This window comes from Pipra filicauda, unplaced genomic scaffold (genome assembly GCF_003945595.2).
Source record: "Pipra filicauda isolate LSUMZ 115617 unplaced genomic scaffold, ASM394559v2 scaffold238_size1193820_pilon, whole genome shotgun sequence".
NCBI classification, from domain to species: Eukaryota; Metazoa; Chordata; class Aves; order Passeriformes; family Pipridae; genus Pipra; species Pipra filicauda.
Window position 1 is genome coordinate 704,065 of NW_024104352.1, and position 24,499 is coordinate 728,563.

The following is a 24,499-nucleotide window of genomic DNA, read 5'->3' on the forward strand; positions in this document are numbered from 1 at the left end:
GTCTCAGATTGATGGGATTCATCTGAGCTCCCTGATACCTGTGGGCTTTGGAATTCTGTGTGGATTGCAGCCTTGTGTATCCTGGGTTAAGCCTCACCTTGGTACACTGTTGCTCTCCTTGGTGGAGGTTGAGTTCTCTCAGGATTAGCTGTCCCTCAGGATGTTGGGGGGATGCACCAGTGCCAGGCACCTCAGAGAGTTTTTGGCTTTCTAAAAGTAAATACTGTGGCACATCTTGGGAAGTGTAACTTGGGGAAGGAGCTCTTGCTGTAGGAAAGAAGAAGAGTAGGAACCATTTCTGCTACAACTTCTTTGAGGCATTGATACAACCCTACCAAGGAGGAATAGTTTGGTTTTGATATTTAAATTCTCAGAGAAAACAATAAAGTGCATGTGTTACTTCTATTCCCCCATCTGCTGTCTCAGCACCTCTCCCTTGCTCCGTGGTCAAATCCACTTTGCCAAGTGACAGTAATTTCCCCCACATGAAAGGAAATTGTATTAAGGCTGAACTAAGCATTTTACTCTCAGGATTCTTGGCTTCCCAAATGTATCTTCCTAATCCACAAAAGATTCTGATGACCTCATTTCTCTTGGTTTTGTACCCATTTTAGAACTAAGGGTTTTTCTTCCTCCTGCCACTGACCAACTATCCTTGATGTCACTTCATCTGTACTAATGATACATTTAAAATTATAGGTATTTTTAAAATGTAGATATTTTCCTTGCTTACAATTCCCTTATGGAGGAGCAGGATCGTAATCTGAGGCTCCCCAGCCTGCCTCCATAAAACTACCTCTGTTTTTTTATTACAGGTAAATGGCACAGTGTTCCTCTTCAATAGCAGTGGGATATTCTTCCTGGTGCTGGATGCATGTTCAGGAACAGTTGTGAGTAGGTGGCATTTTGACACAGTTGCCAGTGAAAACGCTGCCCATGCAATAGCTGATTATGTTCAAACATCCATAAAAGAGAGGTAAGTAAACTGCTGAGAGCCCAGTTCATGTAGCAACCTGTGGCTGACAGATAAAGAAAGGAAAACGACCTACTTTCATAACCAAACCTGTGCTCTGAAGAAATCTGGCACAGATTAAACATGTACAAATCCCAAATATCAACCAGACAATAAGAGAAGCAGCATTTCTCTCCCAGGATTGTACAGATTAGAGCAGTCAGGAACAGGTTTTCTGGAAAACTGGCAATTTCTTCTAAATAATCCATTCATTTTCCATTATGGAGTAGATAAGGTCCTCACAATGACACTTGCAATCCTGCACACCCATCCCAGTGCCCAGCCATTTCCTGGCAGCCAATGATTCAGTTTTCCATTTCGGAAACAAGTCGATTTCTATTTACTCTTACTGATTGTTTTTGCCTCTTGTGGCAGATGAAAATCATAGGTGTGCCAGATTTTCCAGTGGGACTTTTCTTGGGTAAGCCAATGACTAGACCTGCCTGCCTGCTGGCTCTCCTACCTTGTGTGTGTCTGGCAATGGTCTGGATCCCCTCTGTTTGTGTCTGTCCCAGATTCCTTTTGGTTTTATGTGTTGCCACATAAACACGGAACAACAGAGATTGGTAGATAAATTCTTGGCTGCTGGTAGAAGCAGGTCAAATAACCAGAAAACAGACTTTCAGTCCAAGACATTTCTGAGCAGTTTATGACCAACAATTTAAACACCACTGAGTTATTGCATCTCTATTTATGCACATGAGTATGTATATGTATCAGATGTGCATGAAGGGACATATATCCATGTGATGTCTGTACATTTGGTTTGTTTTTCTGGTAGGATGAGTATTTTGCAAGCCTAGGCATTCAGCTAAATGCAACCAGTTGTGCCTGTAATTCACTGCAGGTACAACTCACTGGGGGCTGAAAGCACATCTCCAAGGACCAAAGCAAGATGAAACCTGACTGAAAATCAGAGCCAGGATGTAGATAGTTTGAGTCTCACAGCAACTGAGTATCCCTCTCCCATAAGGGATGGATACACTCAGAGTCATTTGTTCTTGTTTTGATTCCATGTGAAGAACAGGTTTAATTTAGGAACATTTAAATGGAGGCTTAAACTTGTGAAAGCTTACATGTGATTGAAAGGGATTTAAACGTGTTCTTAAAGTACATGTTCTTACATACTTTTCTGAATTGGAGCTTAAAGGTCTTGAAGATTCTTAATGAAGCAATATTTTGCAATCATGCAGTAATTACTGTCCTTCTTTTCAGATCACTTGTTCTCGTGTGCTCTAGAAGTATCACAGACGTGGTGGGCAGCTCTGAAATGTCTGTTTTTACCAGGTTAGGTTCAGCAAAGCCTATTGTCTTCCATAAGGGAGGTAAGTATATTTATTCCATTATGTTTCTTCTGCATTTTATTGCTTTTCACGTTTGTTTTGCTTTTAATTGGGTTGGGAAACGCACCAGTAATTCTGGTGTTTCCCAATCAAAAATGTATATACATCTACATAGTGCTTATCAATACATTTCCTGCCACAATATGCCAGTGTAACCTAGTAAAAACCTCTTGGCTTAGGGATAGCGAGAAGTAGGATAGTTATTTCAGGGGTTTCACCCTACTTCACCCATCAGAAGTTGCATGCTGCAAACTTTTCATCCTAAATAGAGCTCGTTTTCCTAACAAAAAAACCAAAAAACAAACAAACAAACAAAAAAAAAGAGAATCTTTTGATAAAAACTCCATCTCTAAAATTCTACAGCTTTGTGAGGAAAAAAAAATCATAACCTGAAAAGTTGATGAAAAAGAAAACAACTTGCAGTGAAACAGGAGCTATTTATTTTTTGGATAGAAGGAAGGTGAAATCAACAGTTTGGGAAAGTCCTTATGACAATTTTACCTTGGATTGCTGCAAGAAATCCATTGGTAGCATTGGTCCAGGAAATTCATGCTGGCTTTCCTCCTGGAAAAGTGGGGGCTATTGAGTCCAGGTTTGGACGAATAATGTGAGTGATAAGGGAACAAGAAAACAGCCAACCAGCTTGATTCAGGTTTCAGGACTTCACACAGAGATCAGATGGAAAATTAGCTGTAATTCCAGCTTCTTTTTTTTTCTCTGGAGTTTGAGGATATTTTTCCCTATTGCTTTACTGAAATTTCTATCAGTTTCTGGTCAAAGCTTCAAAGCTCATTGCTATGACTGTTCCAGGGGAGGACAGCACAGTCTTTACAAGAAAGGCAGTGATTTCACTTCGGTGCCTGTTTTGATTCCAAAGAAGCTGTTTCTTGTTTCATCCTTTGAAAAGCAAAAGTTTGAGGGTTTTTTTTGGTTCTGTCCTGAAACTTCATTGTTTCATTCTTTCATCAAAGCCCTGAATACTTTTGAAAGGAATTTTTTTATTAAAAAGGGATCTTTTTTTCTTCGTTTTGCCAAACTTGGCCCCTTGAACCACCTGTGCCACTCACTTGGCCGTTTTGGGAGCTTGGTTCAGCCTCCAGTCCTGACTGCTCCTGGGGCACAAAAAGCAGCAGGCAGGGCCAGCACCCTCCCAGAGACATGCTGGTTGGTGGCCACGTTCTTGCCCTGCCACCTCGGTGGGATGCTGGCAGTGGGACTAAGCTGCTGCTGGCTGTTCACAAGCCACCCCTGTTTTGCTTTTCCTAAGGGCAAGGGTGTTCACCCATGTGTCTGCCCTGATTTCCAGTCTGGGTAATTATGCTCTGCTCCATGAGCTTCCTCCTGCTGGTTCAGGTATGTGCACTATTTGACTTCACAGCTCCAGGACTGCTCCTCACTGGGGGGTGGGCTGTGTTTCAGGGCAGGCTGGAGCATTTCTCCCAAGTGCACATTGCTTCTGCCAGGGATAATGCAAAAAACCCCTCTTGACCCCAGCGGGATCAGGATTTAGGGTCTTGTTTCCTGGTTTTGCAAAACCTTATTTAAATTAGAAGTGTTTACGGGAATAGTCTTGATCCAACCAGCTGCAAATAGCCTTGGGAGTCTTTGCAAGGAAAAGCACAATATAAACACAAGACATTATTATTAAAATGGAAGAATACATAATGCCTTTGTACTTTGGGACAGCAGAGGACCAAAACAGAGTCGACATGGGGGATAGTTTAGGCGTAACAGGAAGAAATGATGTAAACTAATAAAAGAAGGATTCAAAGTGTCTAACCATTTTCAGGTAGTCAAATATGAAAAAAAGTAACAGTGTTACTTAAAAATAAACAGTAAAACAATATTCCTGATAACTGACATCTGGGTGCCTAGCTTAGCCTGTTGAAATATCTGCAGATTTGTGATGCAGTGAGGTTATGGCTTCAGCGAGGCTCATTTCCTCTTTCATCACCCTTTCTCTCTCCTAAATGTTCCGTTGTATTAATCCAAGGAAAAAAAAGAAGGACTAAAATGTTTCCATGATGTGTGGAGGGAGTCCATGCTGCGCTGTTGCTAAATGAACTGACACACCCAGAAGGTCACTCTCTCTGTGTCTGTTTTTCAGGGAGTTTTGCCATGCTTGGTTACAAAGGACAAGCCAAACCCTCCTGGATTAAAGTCCTTAATCATGCTGGTTATCAGAAAGCTGCTTCTCTACAGCATTATGTTCCTTTGAAGCTGAAAGAATATCAGTGTCCAGCTAATGCTGATAAGTCACTAAGGTTTGCTTTTTCTCAGATTCGCTCAGAGCACATCCCTGCAAAGGCTGTGGCACCCCGGGGTTAGCACTGCTGGGGAGCACCAGCCAGGCAGAGCCCACCACCCTCCCCAAAACCTCCTCCTGTCCTTACAAAGTTGTACCAAACCAATGGTGTTCACCTGTATATTTTATAACTAATAAATATATTCTCATCCTCTGTGGTAGAGCTTTATTTTCAAACCAGTGCATCTCAGGGCAGAACAGGAGCAGCCTGTGGGGGGAGAAGTGTTTCTATATATGTGATTTGGTATCAAAAGGTGAGTTTTAAAGGCAAGAGCCTGCTTTCTGGTAACACTGGTACTGGAAATGGAATTTGGTGTGGAAATTTTAGCAATATCCATGGAAACAGATGAACTTCAGCAGAGGTAGGGAATTTCTCCCTTCAGTCCTGTTTTCACTCCATTAATGTCTGCTTTTAAAAAAACCAAAGTGTCCATCTGCCATGGCACCTTATGTGAACTCAACATCTGCTTGGTCAGTGTGCAGTGATCTTACAACAGTGTCTTCTAACTGAACTGAATGCATAGGGTGCAACAAGGAGTTATAAACGTGTTTCTGTCTGAAGCTAATGACTAGTGAAATGATGTTTGTCCAACTGATGTAAACATTTAATTAGAGACCTATGAAGTACGTGCTGCTTAGGATAAAGTCTTGCGTTCCTTTCAGGCAATGCTCATATTGACTTTCTGCTCCCATTGAGGACTGAAACACCACCAGCAGTAGTGGCTAATTCTCTTTGCTTTTTTATGTGCTGCTGGTTGAAGTCAAGACAAAACCAGAGCTTTGTATGCAAAGTGAGAAACAACTGATGATCTCACGGACTACAGTTAAACACACAGTTACCCCAAAATGGTGACAGACTCACTTTGGTTTAAACTTGACATTACTTGGTGACAGCAGTGAAGGGGCAGGTGATTTCAGACTATCCCTGTCTTCTTCTCAAGACTTACTCCAACAGGTAGGTGTAACAGCTTTGTAATTAATGTCCCGTTGTTTCTTTGGAATTCTCAGAAACAGCCAAACAAGTTGCTACAGGGAAAGGTTAGTGTTTTGTTGGCCAGACTTTTGCTCCCTGGTGAGTTAGTTGCTTTGGCATCCACACACTGGCCAGCTGATATTGTGCTCTGAGTGGGGACTGACTGCCTTGGCTGGGATGCTTGACTCCAGCAGACACAAACCACCCGTGGTCCTTAGACGTGGGCTGAGAGGACATCTGAAAGGTTTATGGGCAGAGAAGGAGATCGTGGCTCCATCCCTACACCAGGTAAGAGAGGTGTAACTCGGGTTTGGTCAGGAGAGAGGTCGTGGCTTGCTAGAAAGTGTGAAGAAATCATTGATACTACTCAGTAAAGGTAAGATAAAGTGTGATGCACAGGACATCACAGGGATGAGGATTGGTACAACAGCCTGAGCATCTGGGACTGACCCTCTAAGGAGCTCCCTGAAGTCCTTTTGAGCTCCTATTGGTACCTAATTGTTATGATTTCTGAGGCTGTACAGGGGAAGAAAAGCAAGATGTTTTTGGCTCGTGAGCATAAGCCCAGCATTGGAACAAGTACTTACAGAGCAACCATTTAGCTTCTTGGAGATTTATTTGATAATCTGTGACATGTCCAGACCCTGGATCCCAATAAAACTTTGCAGAGTTCTAACCCCAGGCTGAGACTAAACAATTGGCAAAGGAAGAGGCTGGTGAAGGAAGGAGAGGAATGTGCCTAAACCTCTGAAAAATTTCTATTCCTCCTCCCGCCGCAGAAGGAGAGCAAATGGCAAATGTCCTGGAGAGGAAGGCGTGGAGTCGTGGCGAGCCAGATGCAAACAGTGAAGTACCACAAAAGCAAAAAGAAAAATATTTACATCCTGATGCAGTTATTTGGGTAGTTAAAAGCAGCAGTTTGAAGAGGATTCAGGATGCTGTGATCCTCTTCAGCCACTGCACACACTTTTCTTACCTGGAAGGGAAAAAAGCCTTCAAACCAGGGACGTTCTGCAGAGGGTACAATTCCTCCAGGGACCCTTGGGCCATGACATTCAAGACGATGTTTTCAAAGGCTGCTGCTAACTTGGCATGCACCAGGAGCCTGTGTGTGTGAAGCTGCGGGGTAAGTGTTGCACGGGCATTGTGTTTGTGGGAAGCTGCCGTATTCCTCCTGCAGACTCCCTGAGCGGGAGAATCCCCACTCGTGTGCTGGAGTCCACACAGACTGTGCCTGTCCTCGTGGACTTGCAGCTGATCCAGGCATGTTCAACACATCTAAGGCATTTAGGGTATACAGCTGTTGTGGTTATCCCCAGAGTATTTCTGCAGTGGGAACACACTAGGTCTGGCACTCCCTGGAAGCACAGGCTTGGCTATACACTGTCTGTCAGCAGGCATAGCAGAGTCAATGCACCCTGAACCTCAGCAAACAGGGCTCAGCTTCCCAACACTTTGCTGCTTTGAAAACTTCATGCAGTGGATGAGGGTTTAATTCAGTGAAATGCTGAAATTCTGAGCACTTTGAAAGCTTGAGAAACTGGGAGTCAGTCAGCCTCAGATGGGTGGAGTGATGTGAATTGCAAACGATTTTGTTTTAGTGAAGCCAAAATTTCCCTTTCAAGGTCTGTAAGCCTCTGTAAAAAAGAAAAAAAAAAGGGGGGGGGTAATTCTAAATAAAAGCATAACTTTAAAATAACTTCCCCCCCCTTTTATTTCTGTCTCAAAATAGTGTGCCAATATTGCAACAAATTAGAAAACACCTTAGCTTTCTTTAATATGTTAATTGTAAAAATTTTCTCTATCTCCTGCTTCTCATTCAGAATCTATTTTTATGGGCATCTGGAATCAAGGAATTTACAGTGATATTTATAAAGAGAATATATGAGCAGAACCTTCTTTCTTCTTGGGAAAGATATTAGATAAATTTGTAAGAAACCAAGGTTCACTGGAAAAACAGTCAGAGTGCTGCTTTTGACTCCAGTATTGATTCATTGAGAATTAAAGTCTGTTCCTGAGTTTAATCCTCCTCTTCTTGCTAGTAAAAACAAGCAGCAGATGTGTGGGTGGCAAGCATAAGAGCAAGATGTGGAGCAGAGGCAGCTACACTGATGCCACAGGTTGGGACTGAAAAGCATTTTCATTAGTAACCCCCAGAAATGTGTGTGTTTATTTTCTGAAGATTTTAGCTGTGCCTCTGGCTGGGTGTGCAAAAGCTCCCCCTGCACAGGAATGTCACTGTAGCAAGTGCTGGCATGTCCTCGGGTCAGAAAGGCAAATGTGTACCTCATATCTACCTTCCCGGCTGGGGCTAAAATGCAAAATTCCACGAGCAGGGCAAGGGGACCATGCAATGTCAGCAAAAAGGGAGCAGAGGTGCTAATTAAACAGCTCCTCCCTCTCTCAGGATGAGCTTCCAAATCGATGTTGGTATCCTTGCATATGCATGAGGAAAGAAGCAGCAAGGCTTCAGACCTAGCTATCAAATCACTGCACCCTCAGCATCAGCAATGGCGGGGAGAGGGTCCGGGTTTGGCCACCCGGAGCACGAGGGTGCACCACGGCCCTGGCACTGACCCATCAGGGTCTCCCAGAGCATTTCACCTTGCCCAGGTGATCCTGGGGGCACACAGATTTTACTCACAGGGCATCTCAAGTAGCTGTGCAAATAAGTGTCTGCTGAGAGTTCACTCCTCATCAGGCTAGAAGGCACCTTTCTCCTGTGAGCTTTTCCAGTTCTTTGGGGATGGCACCGTATCCCTGCTTTGCTCCCAAGCAGGTCAGTGGTCTCTCTTGCTGGGCAGCAGCAGCAGGAGCCACACAGTTTCTTGCTTCTGTTTGATATCCTTGTCAGGGAAGATTAAGCAGGTGCTGCTTTTTTTCCTGTCCTTGTCATGTTTGTTATGGATCGTTAATGCTCCCTGCTTGACATACTGAAAGGAGCTCATCTCCAGCAGATGCTGAAGGTACATCCTCCAAAGAGTGTCAAGGCAGTCTTAAAAAGCACTTCAAAACACTCAATATTGGAAGCTACTTCTAAAAATTTTGTTGTTAGGCTTGGGTGGTTGACCCAGAGTTGTGCAAGTGGTAAGTCAAGGTGGGAGCCTGGTGTGTGTTTCTGAATGACTGATGGTACCGTTCCAGAAAGCTCTGCTCTGACCCTGGGATTCAGGGTGTCTGTGTGACCCCACCATGATGCCTGTGACAATCCAGCTCCCTTGGAGCATTTCTTCACCATTTTGTTCTCAGGATTGTCTCCTCTAGCACTGAAACCGCAGGGAGGGCAGTGGATAGGGATTCTTCTCTGCAGTGTGCTTTCTAGTACAGTATCACGGCTGACACCTGCAGTAGCAGCCAGCTGAAGACTAATGGTTTCCTGCATCTACTTTTAGCATTGTCTGCTGCTATTGTTCACTTTTTGGAAAGATTCAGCAGCTGGGAATCATTTCAGAGAGTCTGCCTTGCCAGATCCAGGGATATGAGTCCCACTTGCCATTGCCAGGCAGCTTTTAATGGCTAGATATAAATGCTTTTCTCACCCAGGAGAGAAGTCCCAGACGGTATTTGAGAAATGCTGGAGATGATAGGCTTAGGCAGACACTTGTATGGCCCTTATGCTCTCGGAATGCCCGAATCTGCAGGGAGATTTGTTGACATTGGTGGTTACATCAGAGCTGGAGTCAGCCACGTGGCGCCTGTTCAAGCGAGATGTAGCGTGTTGCTGTATCCCCACGCGGCTCCGAGCGCTGAGCTAAGGAAGCGCTGGCTGGCAGGAGACAGCTGCTCCTGAGCCCGCTCCAGCAGCAGACAGTAATGAGGAGAGTCACTATCTCTTCCTCCTCTTACACCGAACAGTAAAATCAAACGTGTCACTGCTTGTGCCTAATGTTTTGGGAAACATGCTTAATTGAGAGGTTTTGAAGGAAAATTCCTGAGATTATCCTCCGAGCAGCATTTTTCCGGCCATGTGTTAGTCAGAGCTGAATCAGAGGAGTCGGATCCTCTTGGTCCTCTTGGCTCTCAGCCTTTCCAACCCAAGTGCCAGTTAATACTAACATTGCAATGAACTTGGGCTCGGTGCGAGCCGAATCAAACACCCTACCTCAGTCACAAAATAAGCAGGATATTCTTTGGACTGTGGCAGATCAGACACTGCGAAAACATCGGAGCCTTGGCACACAGCTGACGCCTCCAAAAATGACATTTCTTTCCAGTGTCTGATTGCTTGTTTTGATCTCTGCTGATGAAGATGGATGCAATCAGGGAAGCTGTCCCTGGTGAGCAACTGGGGATATAAAACCAGAAGCCATTTTGCACAACCTGATGGTAAGTGCTATGCAGTTCTTGGCTCTAAAGAAAGCAAAGGCTGAGCAATTTCTTGAACTAGTTTCCTACTAGTTTGCTGCAGGTTTGTGTCAGAAACAAAGTCATGAGCTGGACAGAGCAGAGGTGCTCCTTTGAACTTGTAATGGGCCAGAACAAAGACATTTACATTTCTTTGCTTCCTACAAAGCAACAGGAGAGCAAATGCATGCCATCACTGCCAAAAAATCAGTCCCTTCTTTTTATTCCTGTGAACTCTTGTATCATCTGAATGTATTTTATGATGGAAACTTTACCAGTTGGAATCTGGTTTTATGCAGCACTAACATACAGCTGTGTCCATGCTCTAAGAAACACTGTTTATCTGCAATGACCATCCTGTGGCATTACCTCTTGTTTAGTTCTTCCTCTATCGTTAAAGCAGAACCCAGTGACTGGGTTTGCAGATCAGGCTGTGTAATAATCACCAATAAATCTTGACATTTTAATGGTGACTGCTGTACTTTGGGCATACCTCTAATAATGTTTCTTTAAAAGGGCTCTGGTTTATCAAATGTTGATGGTTAATGCTGTTAAAATGTCAGACACGTGCAGCCTGGTTCTGGCACAAATTCCATGGCGACAGCATTGCTCTCTGATAATGTATATCATTCAAAGTTATAGCGTTGCTAAGTGCATTCCTCTCTTCTACTGCTCTGTAGCAGCATTTCAGCACCTGATAGACTGTACCAAGTCCTGAGTCTATGCTGTTTCCAGAGCTCACGGCTGTTAAATACACTATACCAAAGCAAACAAACATTTCCCTGCTGAAATATTTCCTGTAAAATCTGATTCTAATGCTATTTTTAATACAATCGCTGAATTACGTGTGGTTTGAACCCATCATTGTACTTTGAGCTGTATCACCTTTACGAAAAGTACAGACGTGTTTTACACTGCAAAATCTGCTCAACAAAATCCTTGCTTCTTCCATGTCATTTTCTCTCTTTTTTTTTTTTTTTTTTTTTTTTTTTTTTAGCTTATATTAACAAGTGATATGAAAAATAACGTGTTTTTTGCCCTAAAGAAATTGGGGCACCCTGGAATTTTTTTCTATGCTTATTTTTGCGTCAAACTAAGTGGTGTGATACATACATTTATCCTGTTTCATCAGTGGGATGTGACATGACAGCTACAAATAAACGTCTTTGATATTCCTCAGGCACTGGCTTATATGATAAAACCTAAAGGCTCCAAGACTACATGTGAATTTTAAACAGTGCCTTATGAATACAGAAGTGGGTGTCCTTGCCTCCCTGTGAATACACATGTCAATAAATTGTCATGAGCTTGAGGCAGAGCTGCAGAATCAATCACCGGAGACCAGAGAGAATCACATTAATTCTAACTTTGACTTTCATGACACTGCTTGTTTGTTTTTGCTGGGGGTTGGCTATGGAAGAAACAAAAACAACATTAGGTAGACTGGTTTCAAAAGCAGCTTTTGGTTTTGCAAGAAAATTCTGAGCTGGCGCACCAAACAGACAATATTTTCTTAGATCTGAAATCTAAGAAACTGCAGGCTTCAGGTTGGAAGTGTGAGTACGGTTTATCTCAGGGGTACACAAAACACCATTGCTAAAAATGTGTGGGTAGTTCGGGGGGGGAGAGAGGTGCCGCCGAAAGGTTACTTCGCGAAAATCTGTCACTCTGCAAACGCCTCCTCTGTTGTGTTTCATTACTTTTTAGCACGCGTGAATATGCAGCCCTAGAGAGTCCTGACACTGGATGTGTTTATACCACATTCCTAGGGTGTTTTTGGTTACAGCTGGTGGCTGCTTTCTGAGTGTCTATTTGGATTCCTGAGTGGGTTTATCCTAAACCAAACAAAGGGTTAGGAGCTGCCCATGGCTTCTCTCTCTATTCGGGCTGGTCCCTGAGCAGTGCAAAGGTGTTCTCAGCCATCAAGCTGAATGGGAGTGGAAGTGATCTGGCATAAAGCTGGATATAACCTCCTTTTTTATTATTTTGTACAGTGAATGAACTGGAAAACAAAACAAAAAAAAGTGACATTTCCTTAATATTCTTTTTTTTTTTCACAGGTATCCATCCAGAGAACTAAAAATCCTGAACAATGGCTCTACCTACCTCCCAGTACCTAGCTGGAAAGTTCATTTATTTTCTGTTTGTAGTCTCTTCAGTAAGCACAGGTAAGTTTTCTTGCCATGGGGAAAAAGGGCATGGTTTATAATGCTATTTTTAACAGGGTTGGACTGAACAGCTTTTTGCTCTTCTTTTTATAAGAGTCAAAGACAGAGTGAGAAAACTCAGGAGAAAAGCAGTTTTCTGATGGGCCAACATTCCCAGCTGAGGGCAGCTGGAGTGGCAAAGACTGAAATTTCTGAGCAGGTGAAAGAACCGTCAGAAATCCCTCAGACTCTGCCACACATTCTTAAACCAAACCCAACAAACTGCCGCGAAGAAATAACAAAAGAAACCTCAGGTCCTAGTAGCTGTGGCTGAGGGAGGTGAAGCCAAATGTTTTGCTGCGTTGCCCTAGCTCAGATGTGGGTGGGACATCCCTGTCCCTTGGGTTTTTTCTCTTCCAAGTAGTCCTGTTACAAAGCAGTTGAGGGGAAGGGGAAAAGGGGAGCTTGATTTACATATTCTATATACAGCTAATTTGGAGGTTTGTATTTGTTTAAAACAAAGAGACCATATGTCTTGCCCCAAACACTGCAGCTGCATGAAGAAACCTTCCATTGTCATGCTCAGGCCCTTTTGGTCAAGAAGCAAACATTCAGTTAATTCCTCATGCTGGGTAGAATTTGCACTTTTATTTAAAAAATGACAATGAGAGTAATAATCAAGCTGTCAAGGTAGCTGGACCAGCTGGCAGAAGATGCTCAGCCTGACGGTGTCCTTGGCGCAGCAGATGTGGGTGATGTGCACAGCTCCTGGTACAAATTGGTTAATGAAATTGGGAATTTGGGTCCTTTGTTCTGGGTTGCACTGACTTTTGCTGACTGTCGTCCCAAACATCAGCATAAATTCCTCTTGATTTCCCTTTAGGCTTCACTGTCTACCTCTCTGTTTCAAAATAATGAATTTGGGGGCACAAACCATCTTTGGATACTGGCATAATCAGTAAATGGAAAAACGAACGAGTTTTTGTCCTGTCCACTTCATCTAGCTGATAAATTATACCTCTACATTTGAATTGATTCTTTTGGCTTTATATCACTTCTCATTATAAGCAAATTTTTCTATTATCCTTATTCCCAGAGAAAAAACAGGCAATTTTTTTGTTTTTAATTTTATTGTCAGTGTGTATTATAGTTATATTTGAACATCTAAGCCCCGTTTCCTGTCTGAAATATTTATCTTTTCTCACTTTTATTAATTCTGTGTGTCTTCTGGTAGGAACCCAGAAACACCTTCTTATTTTTCTTAATTACTGTAAATCGGAAAAAGTGACCCCACATTACTGATACATTTCCATCTTTCAGCTGGCACAAATGGTATCAAAGTCAGTTCCTGGATGTTTATCAGTATCTGACTTGCTACCTGGTAGATTATTGGCCCTCTCTGATTTGATTTCTTAATGTATATGGAAAAAGTTTGCAGAGAGCCAAGGCATATGTAGCCCACGTGAAACATCCCTTGCTTACCTCGAATAGATGGTATTTAATGGGGCTCTGGAGACATTAAGGCCATGGCTGGTCCAATTCTATTGTTTTCTTAAGACATGAAGCTGGTGGAGGAATGTGAGAGGAAACTGAGTGCAGATGGACAGATTTTGTTTCTGTTTCTGTGGAACTACAGATGTCCTTCAAGTTTCAGAGTGGTAGCATAAAAACAACTGGCTGTCAACTACACTAGCACCAGGGAATGTTTCCTTGCATGGATTCACATCATTGTCCTTTCCAATAAGTGAATGCATCAGTATCTGTGGGGCAAAACCCACCCAACTTCACTATATTAAGTGCCAGAGACATAACCTGCTGAGATCAAGGTGTTTATCCCGTGTCTATCATCACTGATTTGTCGATCCTGTAGTTTTCTCTATGGTGCTTTTGTTAGAAAGCTGGTGAGAACTCCCAGCCATTTCTAAAAGCAAAGGGCTCATTGTTCAAACTTCCACTGACCTCAGCTTTCTAGGATTAGGAAGGGTTCTACCCTCAGAAAATATGCATCACACATGAGACTCTCATCGCACTTTTGTTGATTAGAGTAAGACATGAGGCTCACATATAGACTGAGGTGTATCAGGGAAGTATTTTACCTTAAGTTAATACTTACAACATGAGACTCTTGGATTTGGTATGAGCTGTTTAGACTAACATGTCATGGCAGCTCATCATCAAATTAGTGTGTGGAGACTGGTGATGTGTGATCCTAAACTGAATGAATCCTTATTGCTTCTGCCTGGAAAAGCTCACAAACATGTACACACTCTCTTGTGAGATTCCTGTTGCTCTCTCTTACTAGATGTACTGGTAATTCCTTGGTGTTTGGTGTTTTCACGTTAGTTTGAGCTCTTTTATTTTCCATCTCCAGTGAAAATACAGAATGCAACCAAATTTTAACATCTTTACCTAAAATAAAGCAAGTGCTTTGGGGGCATTTTTAAAGGTAGTAGTTGTTTTATTCTTTCATCAACACCTTCCCTGGGCTTGTGAAAGGCTTTGTGTCTGGATGGTATGAACAGATTTGAATGTCACTGCAGGAAGGGCTCAGTTACAACCCCTTGTTCATAGTTTTCTAGAAATCCCATCCCTTGCAAGGCTTCTTTGCATCGGGATTTTCCATGCTTCCAGAAAACAGAAAACCATACAGCTTAAGCTGCTGTTTGTTTTTTTTTTGGTCATGACCCATATGTACTCTGCTGCACTGAGATATTGCTGTATTCCAGAGAGCCAGCAAAGGGGGGTACTGGGAAGGATACTGTAAAGATGCCCAGATACGGAGCTTTCTGTTCCACACCAAACAAATGGTGATTGTCTTCACTCTCCATCTCTACCCAGCAGAAGCAGCTGTCACATGTCCTGACAAAGATCCTGAGTTAGAAAACTGGAATCCAGGTCACAATGAAGAAAACCACGTTGAAATCAGTAATGGCAGGAAGCTCCTTCTCTCCTCTTCTGCGACTGTCCACTCTATCCACATCACCGATGGAGGTAAAACGTGCTGGTGGCAAGGCTGGGTGAAGTCTGCTTTCCACTGTGGCTGCCTACATCACTCTGCATCATGCTGGGAGAGCTTCCTGCTTCTTGCTGAGAAGTGGGTGGCTACTGGGCAAACACAGCTTTACCTCAGTCCCAGGCTGGGTGGCAGCCGAGATGCTGAGACTCTTTAGCTGTTATAACCAACCTATTTTCTGTCCTTTCTGGAGAATTTACAAAAGTAACTCAGTAAAATGATCAATTCTACTTCTGTGATTTGATTCAAAAGCATTTTTTTTATTAAATCACTGGCCTGATAACATCATACTGCAATAGTTGCATTCTCAGGGCCTCAGGACAGACAGATGCATACGTGCCTCCAAGTCTTCAAGGAGAGAGACACAGTGTTACTGCCATTAATAGCTTTTATTCATCTTAACTCTGAATTTCTTTCTCAGTTTTGAACGAGTCCTCTTCCACGCAAATCTTAATTCCATTCTTCAAGACCTGCACTGAATAGAAAATGTGTAATGTCTTCAGGATTTGTATTGAGAGCTGTTTTGGGTGGACGGGTAGAATTTTTCAAAAATTGAGATGAGAGCCCAGCACTGGGTTTGGCACAATGATACCACAACCTCTGATGAGCTGCTGTGTGATAAAGCAAATGTTGTAACCTTTTCTACTTAGGAAAACTGGTCATTAAAGATGATGTGCAGCCTATCACTCTGCGTACCAGACATATACTCATTGAAAATGATGGAGAGTTACACATTGGCAGTGAGCTGTGCCCTTACCAAGGCAATGTGGATATCATCTTATATGGGCGGTAGGTATGCATGTTAAATATTATTTTTGAACTTTGTAGGATCTCTCCTCCACATCAAGGGACAAAAAATGTTCCTTAAAATTACATTTTCTTGGATATCGGTGCTCTGTGGAAAATTCAGTAACTTTTTAGACAATTTAAATGGCCCATAAAAATTGATGCAGGTGTGGGTTGGTTTTTTTACTCTTCTACTGGGATATGAACACTGGGATGTTTGGTCATGCCAGAGAATCAGCATGTATCTTCCCACCACTCAAGATGATTTTCTAGAATAGGCTTAAAACCTGTGGATTTCTTTTAGTCTGAAAATTCCCCTCCTTAAACATCCTTTCTTTCTGTATGAGAGTGGTGAGCTGGAGGATAATACCTTTATGTCTTGCAGATTGCTACAGGATCTCTTAGAATTTCAAGGATGCCAAATTCATATTTAACAACCACTAGACCTCCTAACTCCTGGTTAGGGTCCTAACTGCCTCCAGAATTCAAAAATACAGATGTGTCGCTCAGTCTGGGCCCCAGGCCTCCTCTGGCCTGGGTAAAATGAATATAGCCTGTATAACCTGTGTTCCAGATTGCTGTTGGTCTTCAGTAGTTGCTAGTACTATTTAAAATAATTTATTTTCTGTACAGTGTGGGTAGCTGCTTGGAGTACCTGAAAGAAATGCTCTGCAAATCACGACACTTCTCCCCTCAGGCCATAGCAGCACAAGGAGAGAGGCTCCTTGACTGTCAGATACAAACCCAAACCTTTGCTCCCTTCCTGCTGCAGAGCCGATGACGGCAGCCAACCAGATCCTTACTTTGGGCAGAAGTATCTTGGAGTAGGTAAAGGTGGCACTCTTGAGATCCATGGAAAGAAAAAGCTGTCCTGGACTTTCTTAAACAAGACTCTTCATCCTGGTGGCATGGAAGAAGGTGGATATTACTTTGAAAGGAGCTGGGGCCATCGGGGTGTCATTGTCCATGTTATTGACCCAAAGACAGGGGCAGTTGTCCATTCAGATCGGTGAGTGACTTTTTGACTGTCTGGATGTGAGGATCTTTGGGAATGGGTTGGGGACAGCATCTCAGCAAGCTCAGAAACACACATTTTAGCATCTTGTTCAAATGGGTGTTATTGCATGTCTATTCAATTCTTTCTAGATCAGTAATCTCCTAAAACAGAGTTAGTAGTGGTACTGCCTTGCTAGTCTGTCAACTAGAGTTTAAACAATTTGGCTTAACAGAACCCCCTCATGTACCCTGTTAGAGAAGGGCTTTTGCAATGGGATAATATCATTACTGTAAACAATACAAAAGAGTAATTTCTTAATAGCAATTGCTTTTCAGTACATAAAGGTGTAGTGGTCACTGAAGTAAATGCTTATGGGTGTTTTTATCACTTCAGGTTTGATACCTACAGAGCAAAAGAGGAAAGTATCCGTCTTGCCCAGTATTTGGGCAGAGTTGCGAATGGCATGATCCTCTCGGTTGCAGTGAACGATGAAGGATCCAGAAACTTGGATGACTTGGCCAGGAAAGCAATGACCAAACTGGGCAGCAAGCATTTCCTCCACCTTGGGTTTAGGTATGTGCCAGTCCTGCCAGTTCTCCCAGCACAGAGGCTTTATTATTTTCCTGAGATGTCCAAATAGTTCCACTCTCTCAAAGGCACAAAGTTCTTTCACATGGGAAGAAAAAAAAAAAAAAGAGGGAAACTTCTCAATCTGAAGTTTTAGCAGTTAATTAGATAGTTTCAGATGCACTCAGTGTCTGTACTGGGTATTTTTGCTAGCAGATTGAGGAATAGCATATGATTCACATTAAAAAAGATGTTTTTCAAGATATTGTTCCCACAAGTTGCGTATTCCAATTTATTTTCAAGCCATCCCCCAAAGATTTAAGAGGCATATTTTTACACACACAGTGGATTAGATGGGCTGAACATTAAGGAGGGTAGAATAATTGCTGTGCAGCCCTGGCTAAACACATATAGACATACATACAGTACATTCTTCAGCTTGTCCAATACAGATCTGGGGACTTGTGCAGCAAAGAAATTTAGCAAGCATGGATTTATGCTGTGGACTGTAAATACTTTTGTGGCCAAAACAGTGTCTGTGTTGGCACACACACTGTTGAGAATACTTGCTATTTACCCAACTGTAGCCATTATAATTTTTGTGTTTATCTGAATTTATGTAGCCTTTTTTTTTTTATGAGGCACTAAGAGGGTGACTGCAGAACACACACACACACAGACACACAAAATCTGCCTTGTAGGGAGAAGTGATTCAACACAGCAGTCTGTGGAAACAGACATGTGTCAGCTGGGCACACACAGAGGGAGTAAGATTTGGGGTGGTTGATGAAGAGGTTGTCTCGAATGCTACATGGACTCCTGTGCACCAGACAACACATTTCAAAGAATCAACCAAGGCTGCAGAAATGGTCTCCAAAATCAGGCAATCTCCATCAGTGCCATTCTTGCTCTCAAATATCCAGACCCCATATTAAAGCCCAGCAGCCTGCTGGGGTTTTTTTCCAAATACTGGAATTAGGGAAACAGAAAATGATTTTTGAAAATTATACTTTTTTTCCCAGTTGTTCAACAGAAAGAACTTGATGGGTTTTGCATATGTTTACAAAAAGTAAATAGTACTTTATGTTTTTGGGCTGCTGTGGTGTTTTAATGCAAGTTTCTCACCACTTTACCATCAATGCTTATAATGGAAATAACATAGAAATTTATCCATGGAAGTGTGACTTTCAGCATTTTTATTGTTTGCAGTCAAAAAGCTAATCCTTGCCATGCTGTTATCTGAAATACCACAATATTTCATTCTATAAATTATTAAGACATTGTGGGTACAATAATGTGGTAGTAGTTGGTCAATACTGTCTTCCACCAGCATAATTGTGTGTGGAAAAATGTGTGGAAAAATATCTGGTATGTTATTTAAAATATCGTATTTTTAGGAGTGTTCTCAGAGTTTAAGTTCATCAACTCTCAAAAAACACATTGTCTGGATGGCAGCTGGGACCAGACTTAGAAAGGCTGTTGGATTGCACAGTGGAAGACAGGCAGATTTGTCAGGTGTATCCAACCTTTTCTCCTTGAGCACATTGAACTTCCACTTCAGTGTAACAAGATTTAGATGTACTGGTTTACATTTCAGACGCATCTACAGCTATGAATAAGGATGCACATACCTGACTTTTTGAAATTTTTTGAAGTACCTTATAAAAAACAATGCTCAGAATGAGAAAATGACACACACATGTACAGACTTTAATCTCTCTGGCCAAGGCAGGCTCTGGCTGAGGAGAGCCAATGGATTTTTCTTTCTAACTTTCCTGTCACCACTCACTGCCTGGCACTGGGGTTTGCTGGCTGGTCCTACTGAATCCTGGCTGTCAGACCTTCTCAGCTCCTTGCCAGTGGCTGGGGCTGGCCATGGGCACCACTCAGACAATAACAGTGTAAGCCCCGGGCTCAGGAAATTTCAGTTTCACATTTTGTGAGGTGCCACTTGAGTCAGGCTATTGAGCCATACTGTATACTGTGTTGTTTTCTGGGTAGGGTGTTGGTGGGGGTTATAGGGAAAAATTCCTATCTCCAGTTGCTCCAAATTCAACCAGATTGTAAAGTTGTGCAACTCCCCCTCGCTGTAGCAGAGCTGATGAGCAATGCTGATTTATCCAGAAATGTTTCTGTGGTCCTGGCATCTCTTTTCAATTGCCTGGTTGCTGAGTCCAGAACACTAGGAATGAAAGGAAAATCTTGCATTCCTCCTTTATTGTTGTCCTTTCAAAAAGTGTGTTTACTCTTACAGTGTGAGCCTTTTTTTTTTTTCCTTTTACTAATAAATGAAGAGAAAAACTTTTTGCACTTGATGACATAGTTGTTCTCTTTGGAATCCCACCCAAATATCACCAGTTTGGCTCCGGACTTGTTGGTCGCTTCGTTTCATACAGCCCAAACAGATTGCATGTGTCCTTATATGTCAGGGTTGAATGACTTTAAAACTATTTTTAGTGGTAAAATAACTGGGAGAAACAAGTATTTTAACACATGAAATGGGGCCAGACCTTGAGTTGCAGAACTAAATAGCTTTTATTCTTTAGATTGTTTTTGTGGTATCATTTTTTTTGGTCATGTTTCAAATTTGGTGTACCAAAACATTAATAATAATAACAACAACAAACAACAACAACAAAAAATATCTATCTTTACTGCTGAGTGATAAAGTGTCCTTCCTGCCCCCATCCCCCTCTCTCCCTGGATGGAGATCACAGCCAGTCAGTGCCTTTGGCAATTGGCGCACAGGCAAGTTTTCCAGCAGGAGCATCTGGCTCGCTGGCAGGCTCCCGAGGTAGTTGTGCTGGCAGCTTCCACTGAGCCTGGCCTGTGCTGGGGCTGAGGACACACTGCTGGAACTCCCTCTCCCTGAGCAGCCGCGTCCAGCACATTTCTGGGGCCATGGCACAGCGCAGGGTGCACCAGTGCTCACCCAGAACCTGCTGCTCCCCAAGCCTGGGGCTGGGAATCCCAGCAAAGCCCAGCTCACAGCAGTGGTGATTTGTGAGTGTTTTAGTGGCTCTCTGTCAATGCCTGTATGTGTTTTCTCCTGGAGTCCCAGAGTGGTTTGGAACTTGGCTTATACCAGCGAATGGTCAACATAAGATGACCTGCAGGACTCAAGGGTAAATCCTGATGCAACTGAAATGACTAGATATTTATAACTATAGATCTAATGATCAAATCTATGGGAGGTTTTGCTAAATTCCCTTCCACCCTACCACCCTAAAAGCATATTTTTTTATTCTCTAAGTCATTAAGAGCAGATATGCCTGAACTACTCCTATTTTGAAGATAAAAATTCCTCCTGACCCCAACTAATTGGGTTCATCTCCAAGGTTGGGAGGCAATTTACTCCCTGTATCCATTGCTTTCTCATCCATGTGGTCATTCTCCAGTGATAGCTATTGAACCCACTCAATCAATAACCATCAGATGCTAATGAACCAACTTCTGACATGGGATCAGATTTGAATAGACAATTCAGAGTCATAAACCTTCATCCCTGTTCAGTGTTCAAAATAAGGAAACTAGATATGCAGAGACTATTTAAGTATTTTTTATTGTCCTTTGCCAGCCAGTCTGTCTATTAGAAATTTTCATGGGTCATTCCAAACACAATTGTGATATACAAGGTTTCAGCATGAGCTAAATTTATTTAAGCAGAAGTGGTTTCTTTTCATATTCTTTAGTGTATACACACACAAAAAAGATTTATTTTCAGGCTCCCCAGGGAGTTGCCTGTGTCCCATGGGTCTGTCACACACAAGTTTCTTTAATCACTCATTTAAAAAAGAAACACACTTGTTACAGGAGTGTTTTAAGTGGGGATTTGTCTTCAAACTTCCTTCTCTTCTCACATATTTACTGAAGAAATATAGAGTGTTAAGATATTTTTAATTTTAACTAAGCTGCCTGTGACACTAATCAGACTGTTTTGAATGTGGTGCCCCTGAGAAATGTAAGAACACAGGGCTATGAAAAATACGCATCTCATACTTGACATAACTCAATCATTTCTCATTTTCCAGGCACCCATGGAGTTTTATTACCATTAAAGGAAATCCCTCCTCTTCTGTTGAAGACCACATTGAATATCAAGGTATTTAATGCACAAAATGCTGGCTTGACATGCTCTCTGGAACTTACTGGAGTTATGGTTGAGATTATTTTGGTTGATGGTGTTTCCACTTGCCACTGAATCCCATTGAAGTTTTGAGGAATTCACGGTTTCACATATTTAATTGAATTCTCTCTGTACATATTGCTTCTTTCCACTAATGCAGCTGAAACAGCTGAGTGGGGGATAGCTTAGGTTATCCAAATCCTGATATAAGAGGTGAGATTCTACACCAGTGTAAATCCATGTAACTTTGTTGAGCTCAGACACTGCCTCCCTTAGACACAAAGCTATGGAACAGACCCAGTTCGCACCAGTTGAAAATTTAATCTGTGTATCCTGAATTTGTAGCTTCAAATCCTCCTGTGAAAACATTTTCTTGCAAGCTGAACACTTATGAATCTGTCTTCTCATGACATTAACAATATGGCTTGCTACAACATCAAACAAAAATAGCAATATATTACAAATAATTGTGAGGTTTATCTTCTCTTGATTTTTGCAGATTTTTCCTCCTGATTATCCAAGCAGTTATAAAAGTGTCTGAAGCCTCATTCCAAGATCAGTAAATTTTTCTGGATGTTGTGGAGGGCTAATTTTGGATAATGTAGCCAAAATATTCAAACACGCACACAGACCATTACCTTTTCAGTTCTGACTTTTATTGATTGCATTCAGTGATTGTACCAAGGTTTGTTTTTTTTTAACAGGTCACAGAGGGTCAGCTGTGGCCAAAGTATTCAAACTATTCAAAGCTGAGAATGGAGAACATTTTAACGTCTCTTCGACCAGTGAGTGGGTTCAAGGTAAGAGGTCTGAGGGCTATTTAACTCAGTAGTAGACAGCTGACAAATAGGGTGAATCATCCTTTTTATTGCAATTCTTTTCCATTTGGGAAGAGTGGACTTGCTAGCTGCTATTTACGTCGCCACAAACCCAAGTAAAGAACACGCAGAGATTCTTTCCCCAATTGTCTGCAGGACTCTCTGAATAACTGGGATCCTTTTTCCTTTACCACATGGGGTATGAAATTCCATCTCCTATGATCTAAGAGATCACACACAACCTCTTACTTCTTTTGACTGCATAGTCATCATGTCCATGTGTCAGACAACACACAGTAACTGGTTGCAACTTGGTCGGAAAGATCAGAAAAGGCAGCTAAGGAGGACACAGATCCAAAAGCCACATCTATTAATAATGCCCATACTTCACCCTCCAATTATGTAGCTTTTAATAACTGCTCTCCCTTGGCTGGTTGCACTTCAGAGCATCATTAAAAGTGGCTGACACACTGTCAGGAAGAGGTAGGAATCAGATCATGAGTGAAGAAACCTGTGAATGATATCTGAGATCATATTATGCTTCACGCATTTTTGCTGCACTCATTAAGCTTGACTTTCAAATGACTATTCTTGTTTGCACTTGTCTCCAGATGTAGAATGGACAGAGTGGTTTGAGAAGCCTAATAAAGTGAGATCTAAGGACATGGAGAAGCTGTCTGACTTCAAAGCTGCTCATCCTGATAAAATCTGTAGGCAGCCCATTGACATCCAGGTAGGCAGACTTACCGCTCACTTTAGAGGGGCAAGTCCTCTTTGCATTGACACTGAACCCCAAAATAATTGTGCTTGTCAGTAATTTTTGTTTCTAAATAAAAGACACCAATTACTTTACCGCTCTAATACATAACCAACGAGACCTGGTATTCAGTCTTGTATCATTCTGAGACAAAAGTTTATAGAATTGAGCTCCTTTCAGTAAATTCTGGCATGAAAAGGAGTACAGATGGGGTCATGGACAGCACAGATGCTATCATGAAATATGTGGTTCCCTATTGGAAGATTAAAAGGAGCAAGCACATGAAAATTTCAAAGTTTTTAAATGGACCTGGAATGGACTCTACCTAAAAAATTAATCACAAAATGTAATGAGATGGTAAAACTACCAGCTGTAGCAGGTAGTCAAGAATATTGATGAGCTTGCAGCCATTTCTTGGAGTCTCTGTGGAAAAAAATCTGAATTCTTTTTGGAGCTAAACATTATAATTATGCCATCAGGCCAGAATGCTAAGGAGCAGTTATACACCTTTTCTGAGACTGCAAAAGCCTCTTTAAGGACAAAAAAAACCCCAGCAGTAAAAAACAAGGTTTGTGGTTTTTTGTTTGGTTTTTTTTATGTTTGTTTGTTTGTTTGTTTGTTTTTGTTTTTGTTTTGGTTTTTTTTTAATATTTTCACCATATACTTTATATGTCTACCTACTAAAACAACTCCAGCAAAACATTGCCTAGAAAGACAATAAAATCCTTCATATCTGTGCAAGGCTGAGTCTAAGGTTCCTGCATGCTCTGAGCTAGTGGAGTTGTCCTTATTCACAAGAATGCAGCTATTGAAGTAAATGGGAATGCTGACAGTATGAGTGAAAGTTTCCAGGGCTAGATGTTATAAAGAATCTCTCTTGACCAGAAAGGAAAAAACTGCCCTATAATTTTCTGCCAGGTCTTAGCAAATTCACATTCATTTCTGCTCCCATATACATGTATTAGAAGTGACAACTTAGTTCAAAACAGGGGTCAGATGTTTGTTGCAATACAGCCCCTTCTAGCCTGCATGTTAAAAGAGAAACAAGAAAGATATTCTTCTGTTCAAGAAACAAACCCTATTTTCCTCTTCTGTGAAATGAGTTATGTTTTTTTTCCTCATGTATATTAAAAGCGAGAAAATTTTCAGTTTATCCTGCAGATCTTAGGGCAAATCCTCAGGTAGTGTAATCTGGTGCTGCTCATTGCTTTCATAAAGTTACACTGATTTATAGCAGCTGGCCTGCTCCAGCTCTGCTACATGCAAGAAAATTGAAGATGTGATGATGATAATAACAGAAGTGCTGCACAA

The 24,499-nt window shown here is 41.9% G+C and overlaps 2 protein-coding genes across 2 annotated transcripts in view; both read left to right on the forward strand.

Moving 5' to 3' along the window:
* The window catches only part of LOC114001208 (cell surface hyaluronidase-like), a 47,182-nt gene extending 42,368 nt beyond the window's left edge, over window positions 1-4,814 (forward strand). Inside the window, 3 exon segments of the mRNA XM_027746197.2 lie at window positions 816-976; window positions 2,228-2,337; window positions 4,463-4,814. Coding sequence (XP_027601998.2) covers window positions 816-976; window positions 2,228-2,337; window positions 4,463-4,683 — 492 coding nt within the window. The 3' untranslated portion in view covers window positions 4,684-4,814.
* The window catches only part of LOC114001204 (cell migration inducing hyaluronidase 1), a 109,517-nt gene that overhangs the window by 42,718 nt on the left and 42,300 nt on the right, over window positions 1-24,499 (forward strand). The window contains exons 2-9 of the mRNA XM_027746190.2: window positions 12,038-12,145; window positions 14,963-15,115; window positions 15,788-15,926; window positions 16,696-16,932; window positions 17,314-17,493; window positions 21,519-21,589; window positions 22,318-22,413; window positions 23,043-23,164. Of these exons, the coding sequence (XP_027601991.1) occupies window positions 12,070-12,145; window positions 14,963-15,115; window positions 15,788-15,926; window positions 16,696-16,932; window positions 17,314-17,493; window positions 21,519-21,589; window positions 22,318-22,413; window positions 23,043-23,164 (1,074 nt within the window). The 5' untranslated portion in view covers window positions 12,038-12,069. The remainder of the gene's footprint in view (window positions 1-12,037; window positions 12,146-14,962; window positions 15,116-15,787; window positions 15,927-16,695; window positions 16,933-17,313; window positions 17,494-21,518; window positions 21,590-22,317; window positions 22,414-23,042; window positions 23,165-24,499) is intronic.